Source organism: Muscardinus avellanarius (genome assembly GCF_963383645.1).
Source record: "Muscardinus avellanarius genome assembly, chromosome: 13".
Lineage (NCBI taxonomy): Eukaryota > Metazoa > Chordata > Mammalia > Rodentia > Gliridae > Muscardinus > Muscardinus avellanarius.
Window position 1 is genome coordinate 15,482,106 of NC_137799.1, and position 16,477 is coordinate 15,498,582.

The following is a 16,477-nucleotide window of genomic DNA, read 5'->3' on the forward strand; positions in this document are numbered from 1 at the left end:
AAGTCTCCACCACCATAGCGAAGAACTCTTTCAACACCGCATTTCTCCTTGGTCTCCGCTAAACTCTCTCCTTATATGTGATGTCTGAGATTCTTAACAATATAGAGAAATAGCAGTCCTCTTTCACGGCGAATTTTTCCATAAGTTCCAGTGCATTTAGATAAGTTTTTTCTGCATCCCCAGTGTCCTGGCATCCATGACGGCTTTCTTACCACCTCTCCGATATTTTTCTTTATCTTTTTCTGTTCTGGGCCCGGTTTCTCCAGGGGTCTGACGTGCTACTCGCAGTTCGGCCGGGACCCAGAGTCCCGCGACCCGGGCCCCAGCTGGCGTGCCCTGTGCTCGACCCCCGCCCAGAACCCAGCATCTTACTGGGCCTGGTTTCTCCAGGGGTCTGGCGTGCTACTCGCAGTTCTGCCTGGGGCCCAGAGTCCAGCGACCCGGGCCCCATCTGGCGTGCCCAGCCCGTGACCCCCGCCCAGAACCCAGCGTCTTACTGGGTCTGGTTTCTCCAGGGGTCTGGCGTGCTATGCGCAGTTCGGCCGGGGCCCAGAGTCCGGCGACCCGGACCCCATCTGGCGTGCCCAGCCCGCGACCCCCGCCCAGAACCCAGCGTCTTACTGGGCCTGGTTTCTCCAGGGGTCTGGCGTGCTATGCGCAGTTCGGCCTGGGGCCCAGAGTCCCGCGACCCGGGCCCCATCTGGCGTGCCCAGCCCGCGACCCCCGCCCAGAACCCAGCGTCTTACTGGGCCTGGTTTCTCCAGGGGTCTGGCTTGCTATGCGCAGTTCGGCCGGGGCCCAGAGTTCCGCGACCCGGGCCCCATCTGGCGTGCCCCGCCCGCGACCCCTGCCCAGAACCCAGCATCTTACTGGGCCTGGTTTCTCCAGGGGTCTGGCGTGCTACTCGCAGTTCTGCCTGGGGCCCAGAGTCCCGCGACCCGGGCCCCATCTGGCGTGCCCAGCCCGCCACCCCCGCCCAGAGCCCAGCGTCTTACTGGGCCTGGTTTCTCCAGGGGTCTGGCGTGCTACTCGCAGTTCTGCCTGGGGCCCAGAGTCCCGCGACCCGGGCCCCATCTGGCGTGCCCAGCCCGCGACCCCCGCCCAGAACCCAGCGTCTTACTGGGCCTGGTTTCTCCAGGGGTCTGGTGTGCTACGCGCAGTTCGGCCGGGGCCCAGAGTCCCGCGACCCGGGCCCCATCTGGCATGCCCAGCCCGCGACCCCCGCCCAGAACCCAGCGTCTTACTGGGTCTGGTTTCTCCAGGGGTCTGGCGTGCTATTGAACTTCAGTTTTCTGATTGGTAAAATGGGTATAATAAGAACATAAGCTTCACAGATTGTTATGTAAGTTAAATGAAGTCAGATAATGTGCCCTGCACTCTCCTAAATAATGTAGAGATTTTTAGACAAAAGTGAGTAGTATTTTTGGAGGATATTTGCTCAGGATCAGAGTAATCAAGGGCTTTGTAGAAGAGAGGGACTTAGGATTCACCTTGAGAGATAGCAGGCTGTCTCTATGTATAATTGGGGGGATTTTTTTTTGTGTGTGTGGCACTAGGGATTGAACTCCAGGGGCATCCTAGCCCTGATCTATACCTCTACCCCTTTAAAAATTTTTTTGCTTTGAGACAGGATCTTTCTAGATTGCTGGAAGTCTGGCTACATTGTTGAGGCTGCCCTTGAACCTACTACCTCCTATCTCAGCCTTCTAAGTACCAGGATAATTTGGAGTCACTGAAGAATTCTGAGCAGAGCCATAATGATCCCAAGACTACATGGGGTCCTGTGGGTGAGCCCAGAGGCCTGGAGGCGAGTTAGGGGACAGCTGCGTTTGCCCAGGTGGGATCTGTATTCTGAAGACATCAGTGGCCGCAGATGCAGGGAGGAGAGGGACGAGGGAGAGGTTGTTTCCCCCAGTACTGCAGTGTTACTCTTCCTCTGATCTTCTGCAAGGGGTGAGTCACTGATCATGCTGTTCAGAATCCAGGGTCTGTTAATGGAGGTGGGTACTGGCAAGAACTCAAGTTTCAGATTGCTTTTTTTTTCTGCCTCATATGCAAGGTCTGGCCCTGGTGCGGCAGGCTGATTTCCTCTGTAGTCTGTATTTACTTCTGATTCAGACAGCTTCACAAGACTGCATACACATACCAGAAGCAGTGCCAACAATAGCAAATCACCAAACCTTGAGTTTTATCGCAGAGTTCTGCTGTGGGTATGAGACCGTCGTAGGGTTGAACTCTAACTCTGGGTGTAGGAATGGCTGGCAGGGCAGGATTGGGCACTCTTACTATGACCAGCTCTGCATCCTTATTCTCCACCTCTGTGTCCTCTGGGCTGAGGATGTGCTGTTGTGTGAGGCCTGGGTACCTTTGGAGTGACAAGCCGTGGGTAGGAGGGAGAGGCCAGAGCCGAGCCCCGTGGCTGGGTGGATGGAGGCACTGTGGCCACCAGGAGGAACCCAGGATGGGCCTGGGCAGGTGTGTGTGTGGGGCACAAGTGGGCCTCACCATTTGCTCTGCTCAGCCTCTGTTCTGGGCCCATCTGCATTTCATTCTCATTTAACCCTCAAGGACCCTGGGTGCCCACATTAACATCTGCCTTCTCTGGAGAGGAAACACCATGCAGATGCAAGTTCTCAGTCTGAAGCCACACAGCTTGTTATCGCAGAGCCAGGGTGCCAGGCAAGGTCTGTCTGTCTTCAGGGCCCGGAATATTGAAGTAGGTTTGGGGAAACCACCCAAGATGATCAATTTTCAGTTCTGATTGTTTTGCTCAGGCAAGACATGCTGTCTCCATGCCTCCCCAAAACACTGATTATAACTCCGCTGGCTGCCAGAGCAGGAGCCTGGCGTGTCCTTGTTTCCATGGCAGCCGCTCCTCCTCAAGGCCACCTCAGCACACGCCTCCTCCCTTCCCCAGTGGGCTCTGACTCTCGCAGCACCCTTGGTCCTGCCTTGTTCATTCGGAGGAAGGCCCCAGCCTCTAGCTGGATAGTTCATCAGTCTGAGTCCCTGAGAAATCACAGAATTAGTTCAGGATGTTGGAGTTGTGGACAGCGGAAGCTCATGTCACAGAGGGCCTTTATGCTCTCTTTGGTTTTAACAGCAGTGCAGTAGGTGGAAAGAGCACAGAAGTTGAGATCATACTGGCTTAGATTTCAATGTTAGCACTACTATTTGCCTCCAAACTCTCAAGCTCTGTGAGCTTTAGTTTCCTTTCTGTAAAAGTAAGACTAATGAGACTTAAAGTAGGCAGTCATTAAAGGTAGGGAGAATTCTTATAAAGATGCCTTGATCCGTGCACGACTTGTAGTTGGTGCTCAGAACACATTGGTTTCATAGCTAGTGATTATAGTAAGAGAAGTGGTTTATATTTGTTGGATATCTGAATTTCCCGGAGACTCTGATGAGGCTGCGGGTCCTCTGCCCCCAGAGTCTACACTGGAAACATTCGTGTAGGATCCCAGCGTCCAGTCACTGACTTCAGATTAAGAACCCTAATCTTGGGGAAATGGCAAAATTATATGTCCCCTGCGGAATTCTGAGACAGGTCATTTCCATGTTTAAGTTCTTTGCCTAGGTAGCTGAATTAAAATTTTAAATGCACATCAAAATAAGAAAGGATAAATGATTACCCAAAGCACACACATGTGCTAGAGCTTGAACCAGCCCTCAAAATATGGGTCTGACATGTTTTTGTATAAAGAAGGGAAATGATACAGATGGACCTGCAATCACCGTGCACATAAACAGTGTACACTCTATATAACCTGACCACGAGCACTTCAAAATGAAAAGGAAGGGAACTCCCTGATTTCAAAATATAACACAAAGCCATCATAATCAAAACATCATGGCACCGGCGTAAAAATGGACAGTCTCCAGTAAATGGTGCTGGTACAGTGTTCACAGGCAGAAGAATGAAATTGAATCCTTATCTCACACAGCATATAAAAAGATCAGTTCAAGGTAAAGGCTTGCATGGAAGACCCGAGACTATAAAACCAGTAAAAGAAAACAGAGGGGCAAAGCTCCAAGCAGTAGGCAAGGCAGTGAATTTTGAGATATTACCTGGAAGCATGAGTCCTGAAGGCAAAGATACATGGGAAAAGCTTCTGCGCAGCAGAGGAGACAATTTAAGAGTGAAGAGACGCCCCGTGGCTTGGGAGATGGTATTTGCAAACCACGCATTTCCTATGGTGTTAATATATATCTCAGCAGACCCAGCTTCCCTCAGGGTGTGGGAGCCTCCTAGCTGGGTCCTGCTTACTCTGCAACCAACTCCTCAGCCACAGCCGCTCCCCTGGCACCGAGATGTATGCCCATCCTGATAGGCACCACGGCAGAAAACACAGTCGTGAAGGCAGAAATACAATGAAGTGCATTTGTTGAAAGGGGAATCCCTCTTCTCTGATAGCTTAAGTGGGGCAGATGGCTTTGCACAGGTAGATGACTATTCGGGGAGAGAAGCTTGTGTGTGTTTCTATGTGCACACCCTGGGTGATTGAGTCCTGGGAGGTCAGTCGTGAGAATGGTCCCTGGAAGTGTTGTCATTTGTGGCCAGCAAGGACAGTTTGCACAAGGGAAATACAATGATACTCAAATATATAGAAACGTGGTTGGCAACCAAGGAAATGCAAATCCAGACGTTACTTGGGAAGAACCATTTCATAGCTATTACATGAGCAAATATCTAAGAAAAGATCACTGGCCAGGGTGTGGTGAGACAGAAACCCTGCACTGGGCGCTATTTTAGCCACTGCCTTTCTGGAAGAAAGTTTGTCATTGTGTTTAAGGAATCCTCAAGACATACTTGTCCTTTACCTAGTAGCTCTATTCTTGGGGGCTTACCTGTGAAATCAACCCAAAAGTTAGAAAAACTAATAATAATAATAACAATGACAATAACAATAATAATAATACAGATCTGTTTGTTATATGTAAGAGAAAATGGTTAGAGACTGATTGAGATGTAGTCACTAAAGTCAGTAAGTATGAAAATGATGTGGAACCTTTCACTGAGCCTCTGCTTTGCCTTTCTCTTGGACTAAAAGGACAGCAGAGCTGGGCCTGGTGGCGTGTGCCTGAAATCCCAGTACTTGGAGGGCTGAGACAGGAGGATCACAGGTTCAAAGCCAGCCTCAGCAGCTTAGTGAGGCTCTCAGCAACTAAGTGAGCCTGTTTCAAAACAGAAAAATAAAGAAAACAGGGCCGTGGATCTAGCTCGGAGGCGAAACGCCCCGGGCTCTGTCTCTCGTAGGTGTGTATATAAAGTGTAGCAGGGCTGGGCCGAGGCTTCCCTTAGCTCCTCAGTAGACCCCTCTCATCTCCATACTTAACAGCTTTTCCTGCCTCTGTGCTCCTAAACTTCCCTTTTTGTTTTAAGTTGTTCTTTTTATGTCTTCATGATTTGGCTGCGGTATGTTCTTTGTAGGTCATGGTATAACGGGATAAATAAAAATGGGAAAAAGTCCAATCCAAAGTTAAAATTATATAAAAATCGCTGTTGCAGATGGACAGGACTGAAAGGAGCAGTCACAGTGTGGAAATGGCTTAATTGGCTGGCTTGACGGTATGGTGGGAGAATGCTGTGATTCTTTAATGTTAGAATTCTGTTGTTGTTTCAGTGTTCCAGTTGGCCTCTATATCTGCAGGTTCTGCGCCCACAGATTCCGCCAGCCTTGGATCAAAATAACTTAGACAATAAAATTACTCCTGCACCGAACGCGTGTAGACTTCCATGTCGTTATTCCCTCAAACATGACGTATAACAACTATTTACACGGCATTTACATCATATTAGGTATTGTAGCTAATGTAGAAATGTTAGGAAATACGGGAGGATGTGTGCAGGTTGTATACACTGTGCCATTTTACTCGGGGACTTCAGCACCCACTTTTGGTATCGGGGACCCTGCAATACCCTGTATCTCTTAAAAATGAACACCCATCTTCCCCCCTCCAGAACTGAATTATTGTTTACTTATAACTCACGATAGATTCTTGGTTTGGTTGTTTGTACTAAAGCTTGAGGGCATTCGCATCATTTTTACCCAAAGGAGGGGGAAATTAGCCAGGTTTAGTGGCGTACGCTTGTAATCCTAGTACTTGGGAGGCTGAGACGGGGGATCGCAGGTTCCTGGCCAGCCTCAGCAACGTAGTGAGGCCCTCTGCAACACAGTGAGATCCTGTTTCAATTACAAGAATAAAAAAAAATAGGGCGGGGGGTATAGCGTGGAGATAGTTCAATCCCCAGTTACTTACACACACACACACACACACACACACACACACACACACACACACACACAGTTCTTTATTTCTTCCCCAAATTTCTAATATACTTTTATTGTTCCATTGTAATTATACATCACAACAAGCTTCAGAGTGACAGGAAAATACATGCACACAGCACTTGGATAGTACCTGATTTTGCTGTCACCAGCTATTGATAAATGTTTGTAAAATAGTGGCGATCTTATTTCATTATTCCTCCTTTTGTAGCTGAATACTTTTAGAAAGAAATACTTATTTTTCAGCTGGGCATAGTGGCACATGCTTGTAATCCTAGTACTTGGGAGGCATCAGGAGGATTGCCCAAGTTCGAAGCCAGCCTCAGCTATTTAGTGAGGCTCGAAGCAACTTAGTGAGACCCTGTTTCCAAATAAAATATAAAATATAAAAGGGTGTAGGCTGGAGGTAGAAGGTCCCTGTGTTTCGTCCCTAGTACCACAAAAAATAAAAAAATAAAAAATAATAAAAAATAAGCCGAGAGTATGGTGGCACACGCTTGCAATCCCAGCATTTGGGAGGCTGAGACAGGAGGATCACGGTTCGAAGACAGCCTCATCTACTTAGTGAGGCCCTTTGCAACTCAGTGAGACCCTGTTTCAAAATAAAGAGTAAAAAATAGGGCTGGAGGTTTAGCTTGGAGGTAAAATGCCCCTGGGTTTCATCCCCGGTACTGCAAAAAAAAAAAAAAAAAAAAAAATCCCCCCCCCCCCAGTATTTGGGAGGCACACACAGGAGGATCACAGTTTTGAGGACAGCCTCAGCAATTTAGTGAGACCCTTAGCAACTTAGACAATGTTTCAAAGTAAAAAAGTAGAAGGGCTGGAGGTGGAGATCACAGGTAGAACACTCCTAGATTCAATCTGAGCACTGAAAAATAAATAAATAAATGGAAAATGAAAGCGAACAGCTCGCTTTTCACCATCTGCTTAGTTACCTCTAGATGCAGTTCCTATAGGAAAACCATTATAGAGAAAGGAATTCTCTAGAATCCTCTAGCTGCTGCAACAGATGACCACAAACTTGGTGTCATAACAATACAAATTTAAAATTTTACCGTTCTGAAAGTCAGAAGTCTGAAATAGGCCTAAGTCAAGGTGTTGGAGCTGGGCTCCTCCGGAGGGCGCTGGAGAGAATCCTTTTCTTTCTTCTCCAGCTTCTAGAGCAGGCTGCTCTCCAGCCCTGCAGCGCCTCCCCCTCCCGCCTTCACAGCTCCCGCTGGCTGGCGGAATCTTTCTGCGCATCCTTTCTCCACCTTTAAGGATCCTTGGGGTTATGTTGGACCCATCTAGGTAATCCGGGAGAGCCAATTAGCAGTCATAATTCCATCCATTGCCTTTATTTTCTTTTGTCATTTGGAGATTAGGTTATGGACATCTTTGGGGGCTATTATTAGACCTATCGGATTGACTAAAAAATTTTTTTTTTTTTTTTTTTTTTTTTTTTTTTGGTGGTACTGGGGTTCCTGGAAGCCCTTCTTCCTCCGGGCTACACTCCCAGACCTATTTTATATTTTTGAAACAGGGTCTCTTACGCCAGCGCGGCTGGCTTCGAACCTGCGCGATCCTCCTGTCTCCGCCTCCCAAGCGCGGGGATTACAAGCGTGCGCCACCACGCCCGGCGACTAAAAAAAAATTTTTAAACATCATTATGAATATATGGGTTTTTGTTTTATTTTGGTTTTGGTGCTGAGGATTGAACTCAGAGCCTTATGCATACTACACCTCCATTCCCAATTTTTGGATTTTTAAAAAAATGCATTTCAATTCATTGTTTTTTCTTTTTCTTTTTGGTCGTACTAGGGGCATTGTACCTCCAAGATATACCCCAGTCCTATTTTTCTAGTCTTTTTATTTTTTGAAACAGGGTCTCACTGAGTTGCAAAGGGCCTTGCTAAGTAGCTGAGGCTGTGCCTCCCGAATGCTGGGATTACAAGCGTGCGCCACCATGCCCAGCCCAATTCATTGTTATTATCCATATTAAAATCTCATTTTTTTGTGGTACTGAGGATTGAACCCAGGGACATTCTACCTCCAAAATATATCCCCAGCCCTATTTTTTATTCTTTATTTTGAAACGGGGTCTCACTAAATTGCAGAGGACCTCACTAAGTAGCTGAGGCTGGCCATGAACCTGTGATCCTTCTGTCTCAGCCTCCCAAGTACTGGGATTATAAGTGTCCCCCACCACACCCGGCTTAATTTTTCTATCATGAGACAATAGGAAAAACTTATGCTAGTTGATGGGGAATCCAGGTATGTGAACTGTGTTGTTTTGATAGCTTCCTTCCTTTTGGATATGAAAAGATGTCAGCCATCCTTTTCTCTGAGTCAACTTGATTGTGCATCAGAATGACCCACGGGGATGTTGAAACACAGACTGATTGGTGTGGGGCCCCCAATGTGCATATCTGGATGTCAGGTGATGCTAATTATGCTGTTTCAGGGCTGGACCTTGAGAACCACCAGCTTTAAGGAACTCTGGTAGAGATTACAGTCAGAATACCAGCAGAGACGCTGATTCTGAAATTTCAGCAGAAGGAAGGAAATAAACAAAATATAAGTTCATGTTGATACTTCAGATTCAAATTTAGAAAGACAGGTTTTAACTTCTTTGTATTTCTTCTCTCTTATGCTTAAACCCTCGGTTCTTAGGAGATTACTAATTACTTATTTAGCAAATATGTATATACACACAGTTTCAGAATACCAGTACTAATATTATTACTTACAATGTGATTACTGAAGACAGTTTTAAGAATATTTTTGCAGTCCCTTTTGGTTTTAGAGAATTACCCCACTAGGGATGTACAAATTACTCTGCCTTCAGGTTATTGAAATAATTCCTCTATGTTTGCTTAACTAATCGACTCAGTACAAAGTTACATTCACTGTTTGTTTGCTGTGCTTTCAGTCATAGAGATTTTTATTTTATTTTAAAGATAATTATGTAAGCATTTAAATGGTTCCAGTGTCACGTCTGTGAAATGAGGTCTAGCCTTTATTTCTGTCTCTTCTACCTTGTTCTCTCCTGCATCTTATAGGCAACCATTTAATTTGTTTTATTGTTACATAAACGGCAGTATGCCATCCATACTTATTTCTCTTGGGTTTCCATTTCCCTGTCACCCCCCTCTTAATATATTCTGAAGATTACTTTAGGGTGGTATGTTTGTAGAGAGAATCCTCATTCTTTTTTCTTTATAGCTTAAGAGTGCTCCATTGTGAAAATGTACCATAGTTTATTCCTCTATTGGCGGACATTTGGATTTTCTTTTACAGCTGCTTGCTATTATGAATAGGGTTTCAATAGTACAAATACTATATATTTTAAGATAGTCACAATTGTACTATATGCTGTTTTTCTTTAACATTATAAAAAGAACATTTTCCATGTGAAAAATTCTGTATAAACGGTTCCATGTCACAAATTCCTTGTAAATGGTATTAAGATAATTTTTCTGATTATGAAAGTAATACAAGGTTACTGAGAGATTTTAGAAACTCAGAGGAAAAAAAGTAGAAATGAATGAAAACACACCCACAGTCCCTCTCTGTAGGTGTACTACGGTTACCGTGGAGTGTTCCCTCAGGGCTTTCCAACATTTGTATAAACATTTAGAAAATAATCAGCATCATATTATATATACAGTTTCATATCCTGGTTTGTTTTTACTCAGAATTGTGCTTATTTTCAGTCCGTACCCTTACAGTTTTCTCTTTATTAATTTTCAGCTGTTGGCTGTTTAGTCGCGTTCTGTTTATTTTTTCAGTATTGTAAATAATATAGTGATAAATATGGGTGCACGAAGCCATTTCTAAATTCGACATATTCTTAATGTTGACTTTTGTAAGACTCTACATGAGAAGGAAGTATCCATTTGTTAAAGCCATTGATTAGCTTGTTTTACTGCAATAATTTGGCAGGTCAAACAGGTAAGGGATTGTCACCTTGAAATATTTGTCAAATTCTTTTTTTTTTTTTCTCTTCTGGTAGGAACTAAGAAACGAAGTTGAAAAATTATACAACGAAGTGAATGAAAGAGAGAAAGCAGTCGAGAACCGTTACAAGAGCCTTTTGAGCGAAAGCAATAAAAAATTGCACAGTCAGGAGCAAGTAATCAAACATCTAACAGAAAGTGTCAGTCAAAAGGACTTGATGCTTCAGGTACCACAACTTTTTTCTTCTGTATTTAAATCTTTTGATTTAGCATGTTTTTTTTTTTTTAAAGAAAAAAACTTTTGATGATAACCTTTCTGATTATGGTTTTCATTGCAGTGTTGGGGAACACTGTAGCTGTCATGTATGCCATTCAGGCCCTTACTTCAGGGAGGGAAGAGAAACAGAAAGCTCAGGGAGGAGACGGACGGACCTGGGGGACGTGATACGTGGCCGAGCCCTGGCCGCTTGCTTTGGTCCACCCAGTGAGCCCTTCTGCTGCGAGTTTTTGCTGTTCCTTTTTTTTTTTTTTTTTCACTTTTAAACTGTTTCTTTCAGTGTTAGAAAAACCTTTCTTATTTGGTCATGTATTGAATTTTTGAGACTCAACTCAGATTTTAGATAACCGTGAGGGATTGAGCATAGGTATTTAACTCAGTTTCCTACTGAAACCTCATTGAAATAACAGTGAAGAAGGAATAATAAACCTGTAAGGACTAGCTAGGAGAAGGGGGAGAGGTATGACAGGCGTATGAGTTGGCAATAAAATTTTGGATGGTGAGTGGATGGCAGGTGGTACCTGCATAGGATTTAGTTTTTGCCACTCTGCTGCATACCTTGGGTATGAAAAACCAGTAAGAAGCAAGCTGATTTACAACCCAGCAAGACTTTTCAGGCATCAGATGTACGTGGCACCTTTGAAATCAGAAGATGTGGCTGGGATTCTAAGCAGGTACAGGTGACCCTGTTCTTCTCAGCAGCAGCAGATGTCTGTAGACCTTAGGCCAGAGAACCTCTGGTCTGAGGGTCAATAGAAGGAACTGGAAGCAGGAGTAGATCATTTGAATGAAAGTGGGGAGGAAGTAGAGGGGTGCATACCAAGTGGTGAGATTCCTCCTGGGGCAAAATACTGGAAGAGCTGACAGTTGAGGGTCCTCCAGCCAAACAGCGGGGTCTCCACCTGAGCATCTCACAGCCAGGCCGCCGTTGACAGGTGCTTTCTGTACTCAGAGCTTCTGAGCACGTTTGACTATGAAAAGTAGGTGGATGGCCTGAGTTCATCAAAGAGGTGAAAAGTGTAAGAAGAAAAAAGCCAAAATAGACAAAGGTATATGGAAGAGGAAAGAGTGCAAAGTTAGCTTTTAAAAATCCAAGGAATTTAACACTAGAGCATCATGAGGTAAGAAATAAGACAAGGTTTTGACCCCCCCTCCAAAAAAAGATAGCTAGAAAAAAATGACCTATTTGAAATTCAGAGTATGATGACAGATATAAGACATTTAATAGACGAATTAGGAAAGTTGGAAGACAAAGTTAAGTCAGTCTTCTGGAAAATAGAATTAAACAACCAAAAGATGGGAAAAAGGGGGAGAAAAGATAAGAAAATTAGAGGCATGATTCAAAGGTCCACAGTATGACTCGTGGAAGTTCCAGGAAGACAGAAAAAGCAAAGCCGAGGAAGGAGCATTTCCCAGAATACTGCTTCTACACTGCAAGGGTCTGTTCTGTGTCTAACACTCGGAATGAAAGAAAAGCCGTACTCCAGAGCAAGTCCTTGTGAAATTTCAGAACACAGGAATAAAGAAAGGATCTGAGAGGATCCAGAGAGAGGACAGGAGAGGCCACCTACAACGGACTCGGACTCAGTGACATCAGAATTCTCAGCAGCAGCATTGGATGCCAGGAGACAGAGGAAGGATGGCTTCAGACGTTGAGGAAAAGGCTCCCCACCGAGCATCCTGTCCTCAGCCACGCTGACAGCAAGTGTTAGGGCAGAATGGATGTTTTCACACATGCCGTGTCTTAAATCATCTGCCTCCCATGTGCTCTGCAGAAAGCTCTTGGAGGATGATTCTTTATAAAGAAGGGAATAGCCAAACAAAGAGAGACAAGGGATCCAGAAAGTAGGGAGTCCTCCTGGGCTGTGGGGAAGGGGCGTCCAGGGAGATGCCGCGCCGCTTACACGGAGAGGGAGGCTCAGCTGGGACTTCTCCAGGAGGCCATCAGATAAGCGCTTGGCTCCAATGAGAAGCATTGTTAAATTCTTTCATAGCAGAGCTTGAACGTGGTTTACCACTGCTCTTCATAAAAAAAGAAATTGCTGGGCACCCCTGGAAATCTGCCTTCTTTAAGATTTTGTGAAGAAACAGAAACATGCTGTGAAAAACTTGCATCTTTTTATGTATTTATATTTTGTTCCAGAGGCCCCTCCCCTCGGGAGACAGGATCTCCCACTCTGGGAACCCCTGATATAGGGACTTTGGAAATAAATTTACATGTAGGACATGATTTAATTTCACGAACCAAGTAATAAACAGAACAAAGCCATTACTAATTCCAAGAAAGGAAAGAATTGCCCATGGATGGAAATGTAATCATGGAGCACCATATGGCTGGGCAGAATACACGTGACTATAATAATGTAAATGGCGGAATATTGACTTAACTAAAATTATGATGTCATTGTAAGGGAAAGCATCGAGGTGCAGATGATGCAAAAGATACATTTCTAAACTTCTGTGATAGGAGCCGATAGATAAAACTCGAGGAATCAAGAAGCCTGAAAGTAAGAGTATAATCTAGAAATATGGAAGAAAAATGTAGAAGAATTGGCTAAGAAGTTGCATGTTGTGTTTTTCTGGGAGTGGGACTTCCAGATGAGAAGTGGGGAGGTCAGAGCTGCTGTTTTGCAGGTCAGCCTCGCAGTACTATTTGAGTGCTGAACTATGTGTGTATAATTGGACTTTAAAAAAATGAAAATGAAAAGTGTGATTCAAGTACAGCTATATTAAGGCAATTCTAGGAAGTCCATGTTGGTGGTTTGATTTCTAGTTCTTCCTGTTATGGTTCAATAGGTTCTTACAAAGAATTACCTCTGCTGCACACAGAGAAGACCTAGTATCTTCTGAACACTTGGCATGATGAATTAATTCTGCTAGGGGCTTATGAGTACGATGTGGTTCCTGCCCTTCATTTCCCACTGAGAGTCAACAGAGCTCTCATTCAGGAGTCCCCAGGTTTTATTTTTTTATTATTTTTATTTTTCTTTTGCGGTACTGGGGTTCCTGGAAGCCCTTCTACCTCCGGGCTACACTCCCAGACCTATTTCATATATTTATTTGGAAACAGGGTCTCTTAAACCAGCGAGGCTGGCTTCGAACCTGCACGATCCTCCTGTCTCTGCCTCCCAAGCGCGGGAATTACAAGTGTGCGCCACCACGCCCGGCAGTCACCGGGTTTTAAATGTTTGGCAATAGATTCTATTCTTGAATTTGGCTGGTCCCACTCTGTTGGTGGGTTTAGATCCCCCAAAGAGGTCAGGGAGGGTAATTATATTGTGAGTCATCAAGAAAGGGCCTGTCCTGATTCTGTATTTCTGGTCTTGGCTTTTTCTCCCTGGTAGTCAGATCTCCTCATGGATGTGGTCAGTTCAACGGTTGTCAAATTTGGAATGTTCCAAGAGAGACTAAGACTTTATTGGGTTTTATTTATTTATTTATTTATTTTTATTTTTTGGTGGTACTGGGGTTCCTGGAAGCCCTTCTACCTTCGGGCTACACTCCCAGACCTATTTTTTATACTTTTTTATTTGGAAACAGGGTCTCTTAACCCAGCGCGGCTGGCTACGAACCTGCGCCATCCTCCTGTCTCCGCCTCCCAAGTGCGGGGATTACAAGCGTGCGCCACCACGCCCGGCTTTATTGGGTTTTAATATACAGGCCCGCCCTCTGCCCACTCCAGTAGGCCACAGGATAGGAAAGAGACCGAGGGATCACACCCTGAGCAGGGCGGATCCAAGAGTGAACCGGTTCCCTTGGCTCAGAGTCTGGGTATCATCCTCCACACCCCCCAGCCCGAAGAAGAGCCACAGAATTGGTGGCTGAGGAAAATTCCTAGTGACTGGCACCATCTCTGACTCTTTTTCGCTGACACTCTGTTATTCTCCAAGTTGTAATAACATGGAAATGGAGTCGCATTACCATTTTATAATTGCCTAATATTCTGTGATGGTGGAATTTATTTAGGGGACATATGGGTCCTTTAATAAAAACTAAAAAATCTTCTGCTGAAGTTTAAGACAATCTCTTAATATTTTTCCTTGATGAAAACTTTCTTATGATTTGTTTCATTTCCTTAGAAATTCATTGAAAAAGATTTGGAAGCAATACAGCAGAACCGTCATTTAATGACAGCGGAGGATCTCGAGTTTGGGAGCGAAGGCTTAATAACAGAAAAGTGCTCCTCTCAACAGTCACCAGGCAGCAAACTCATCTTCTCCCAGGTAAGCTCGACTGAAATTGGATGTTCACATGCGAATATATTCATATCCTCCTCTGAACCACGGCTGAGAACTCCTTGGATCTAGCTTTCCGCACTGTCTTCTTGCTGATAATTGAGCTTACAACAGGTAGGACAGGGAGTTCTTCGTCTCACCACCCCGCAGATTAGCATCCTTCAGCTGAGCGTTCATATTTGCACTATCCACAAAACCAAGAAGTCACAGCTTGCTAACCGAGGAGCCTCCCATTTGCTCTGCCGGGGGCACCTGTCAAGCACTGTGTGTCACAAGCGGTCGGGAAATTTCTCTGATCAAATGCATGTCAAAAATGGGGCAGCAGGCCATTCCTCGTTGAACCCAAATTATCTTCCCAGTCATCTTTTCTCTTTTCCTTCCTTCCTTCCCTCCCTTCCTTCCTCCTTTCCTTTATTTCATTCTAATTTCTTAATTTCTTTCTTTCCTTGCATGTGCGTGCCAGTGCCCAGTGCTGTGTTAGTTGAGGGAGTGACTGAGTAACGCAACCAGGCAGCGAGATAGGAGAGAGGAAAGGAGTTAACTGCGGGCCAAGTTTTTTTTTTTTAAACCTGTCTTTAATTAAATTCACATGTACACAAGACAGAGGACTCTTACGCAAATTAGTTCTCTGATGAATGCTCTGATTGTGACTTGTGGTTTTATGAAGGGTGATTCTCAAAATAATTAACCACTGGTACAGTGTAGAGCCTGCTGTCAGAACAGCTGTGGGCAGGAGGACTGGCCTGGGGAGCTGGGGGCCTGCTTTTGTGCCACCGTGTAACTGGATCATGGCTCAGGCTGAGGGGCCCGAGGGGAGGGGCTAGGGCGGCCAGGGTGGTTGGAGTGGATGGGCCAAGGCTTTTTCTCTGTGAGTGCAGAAGTATTTCAGTATTTTGGCAATGAGTAATCGTCATCATGCTGTGTGTTGGGCCTGGTCTTGGGGTGTCATTGGCTGAACGGTTGGAGCGTTTTGTTATTTCTGATTGTGTTTGAACTTGACTGATATTCTTGGGAGTCAACATGGGCTGAACCAGGAGTCCAGGGCCCTGGGTTTCTTTGACTCTGCCATTCCATTTAGATAACCTTGTGCCCAAGGTCTGAGAATTGAGTCTCAGAGGACTAATATTTTATCTTTCTAACTTGCATTTATTTATCTGATGTTTTCCAAAGTTAGCTGAGCTGCTAAGCTGGAATTAACCTGTGATAAGGCCGTCTGTTTTGAAACGAGAGAGCAGCCCATCTGGTTTTTAGAGGAATATATCTTCACTAATTGAATATATTCAGTTAGTTAAACTTTGCTACTCAGCATTACATTTTAGTCATGTAAAAAGCATTTGTTGAGTAAGATGTTTATTAGCTTATTGAATGGGTTGAGAATTTTCAAATTTAATTTCACTAATTTTTCATCTATGTTACTTTGGGGTGTGTGTGTGTATATGTGTGTGCTGGGTATTAAAGTATAAAGCCATCAGATAGGCAGTGTGGTAATATTTAGGTGGTATTTAAATTGCTGTGCAAGCTAGATGTGGTGGCGCACACACCTGTAATTTCAGTACTTGGGAGGCTGAGGCAGGAGGATCACATGTTCCAGGCCAATCTCAGCAACTTAGAAACCCTGTTTCCAAACAAAATATAAATTAGTGAGTAGGGGTATACCTCAGAGGTAGAATGCTCTTGGGTTCAATCCCCAGTACCACTAAAAAAAAAAAAAAAAAAAAAAAAAATGCTATGCAAACT

At 44.7% G+C, this 16,477-nt stretch overlaps 1 protein-coding gene across 1 annotated transcript in view; it reads left to right on the forward strand.

The window, feature by feature from the left end:
• CDK5RAP2 (CDK5 regulatory subunit associated protein 2) overlaps window positions 1-16,477 on the forward strand; it is a gene marked incomplete at both ends in the record, with an annotated part of 199,131 nt that overhangs the window by 87,870 nt on the left and 94,784 nt on the right. The window contains 2 exons of the mRNA XM_080708903.1: window positions 10,285-10,455; window positions 14,585-14,728. Of these exons, the coding sequence (XP_080565029.1) occupies window positions 10,285-10,455; window positions 14,585-14,728 (315 nt within the window). The remainder of the gene's footprint in view (window positions 1-10,284; window positions 10,456-14,584; window positions 14,729-16,477) is intronic.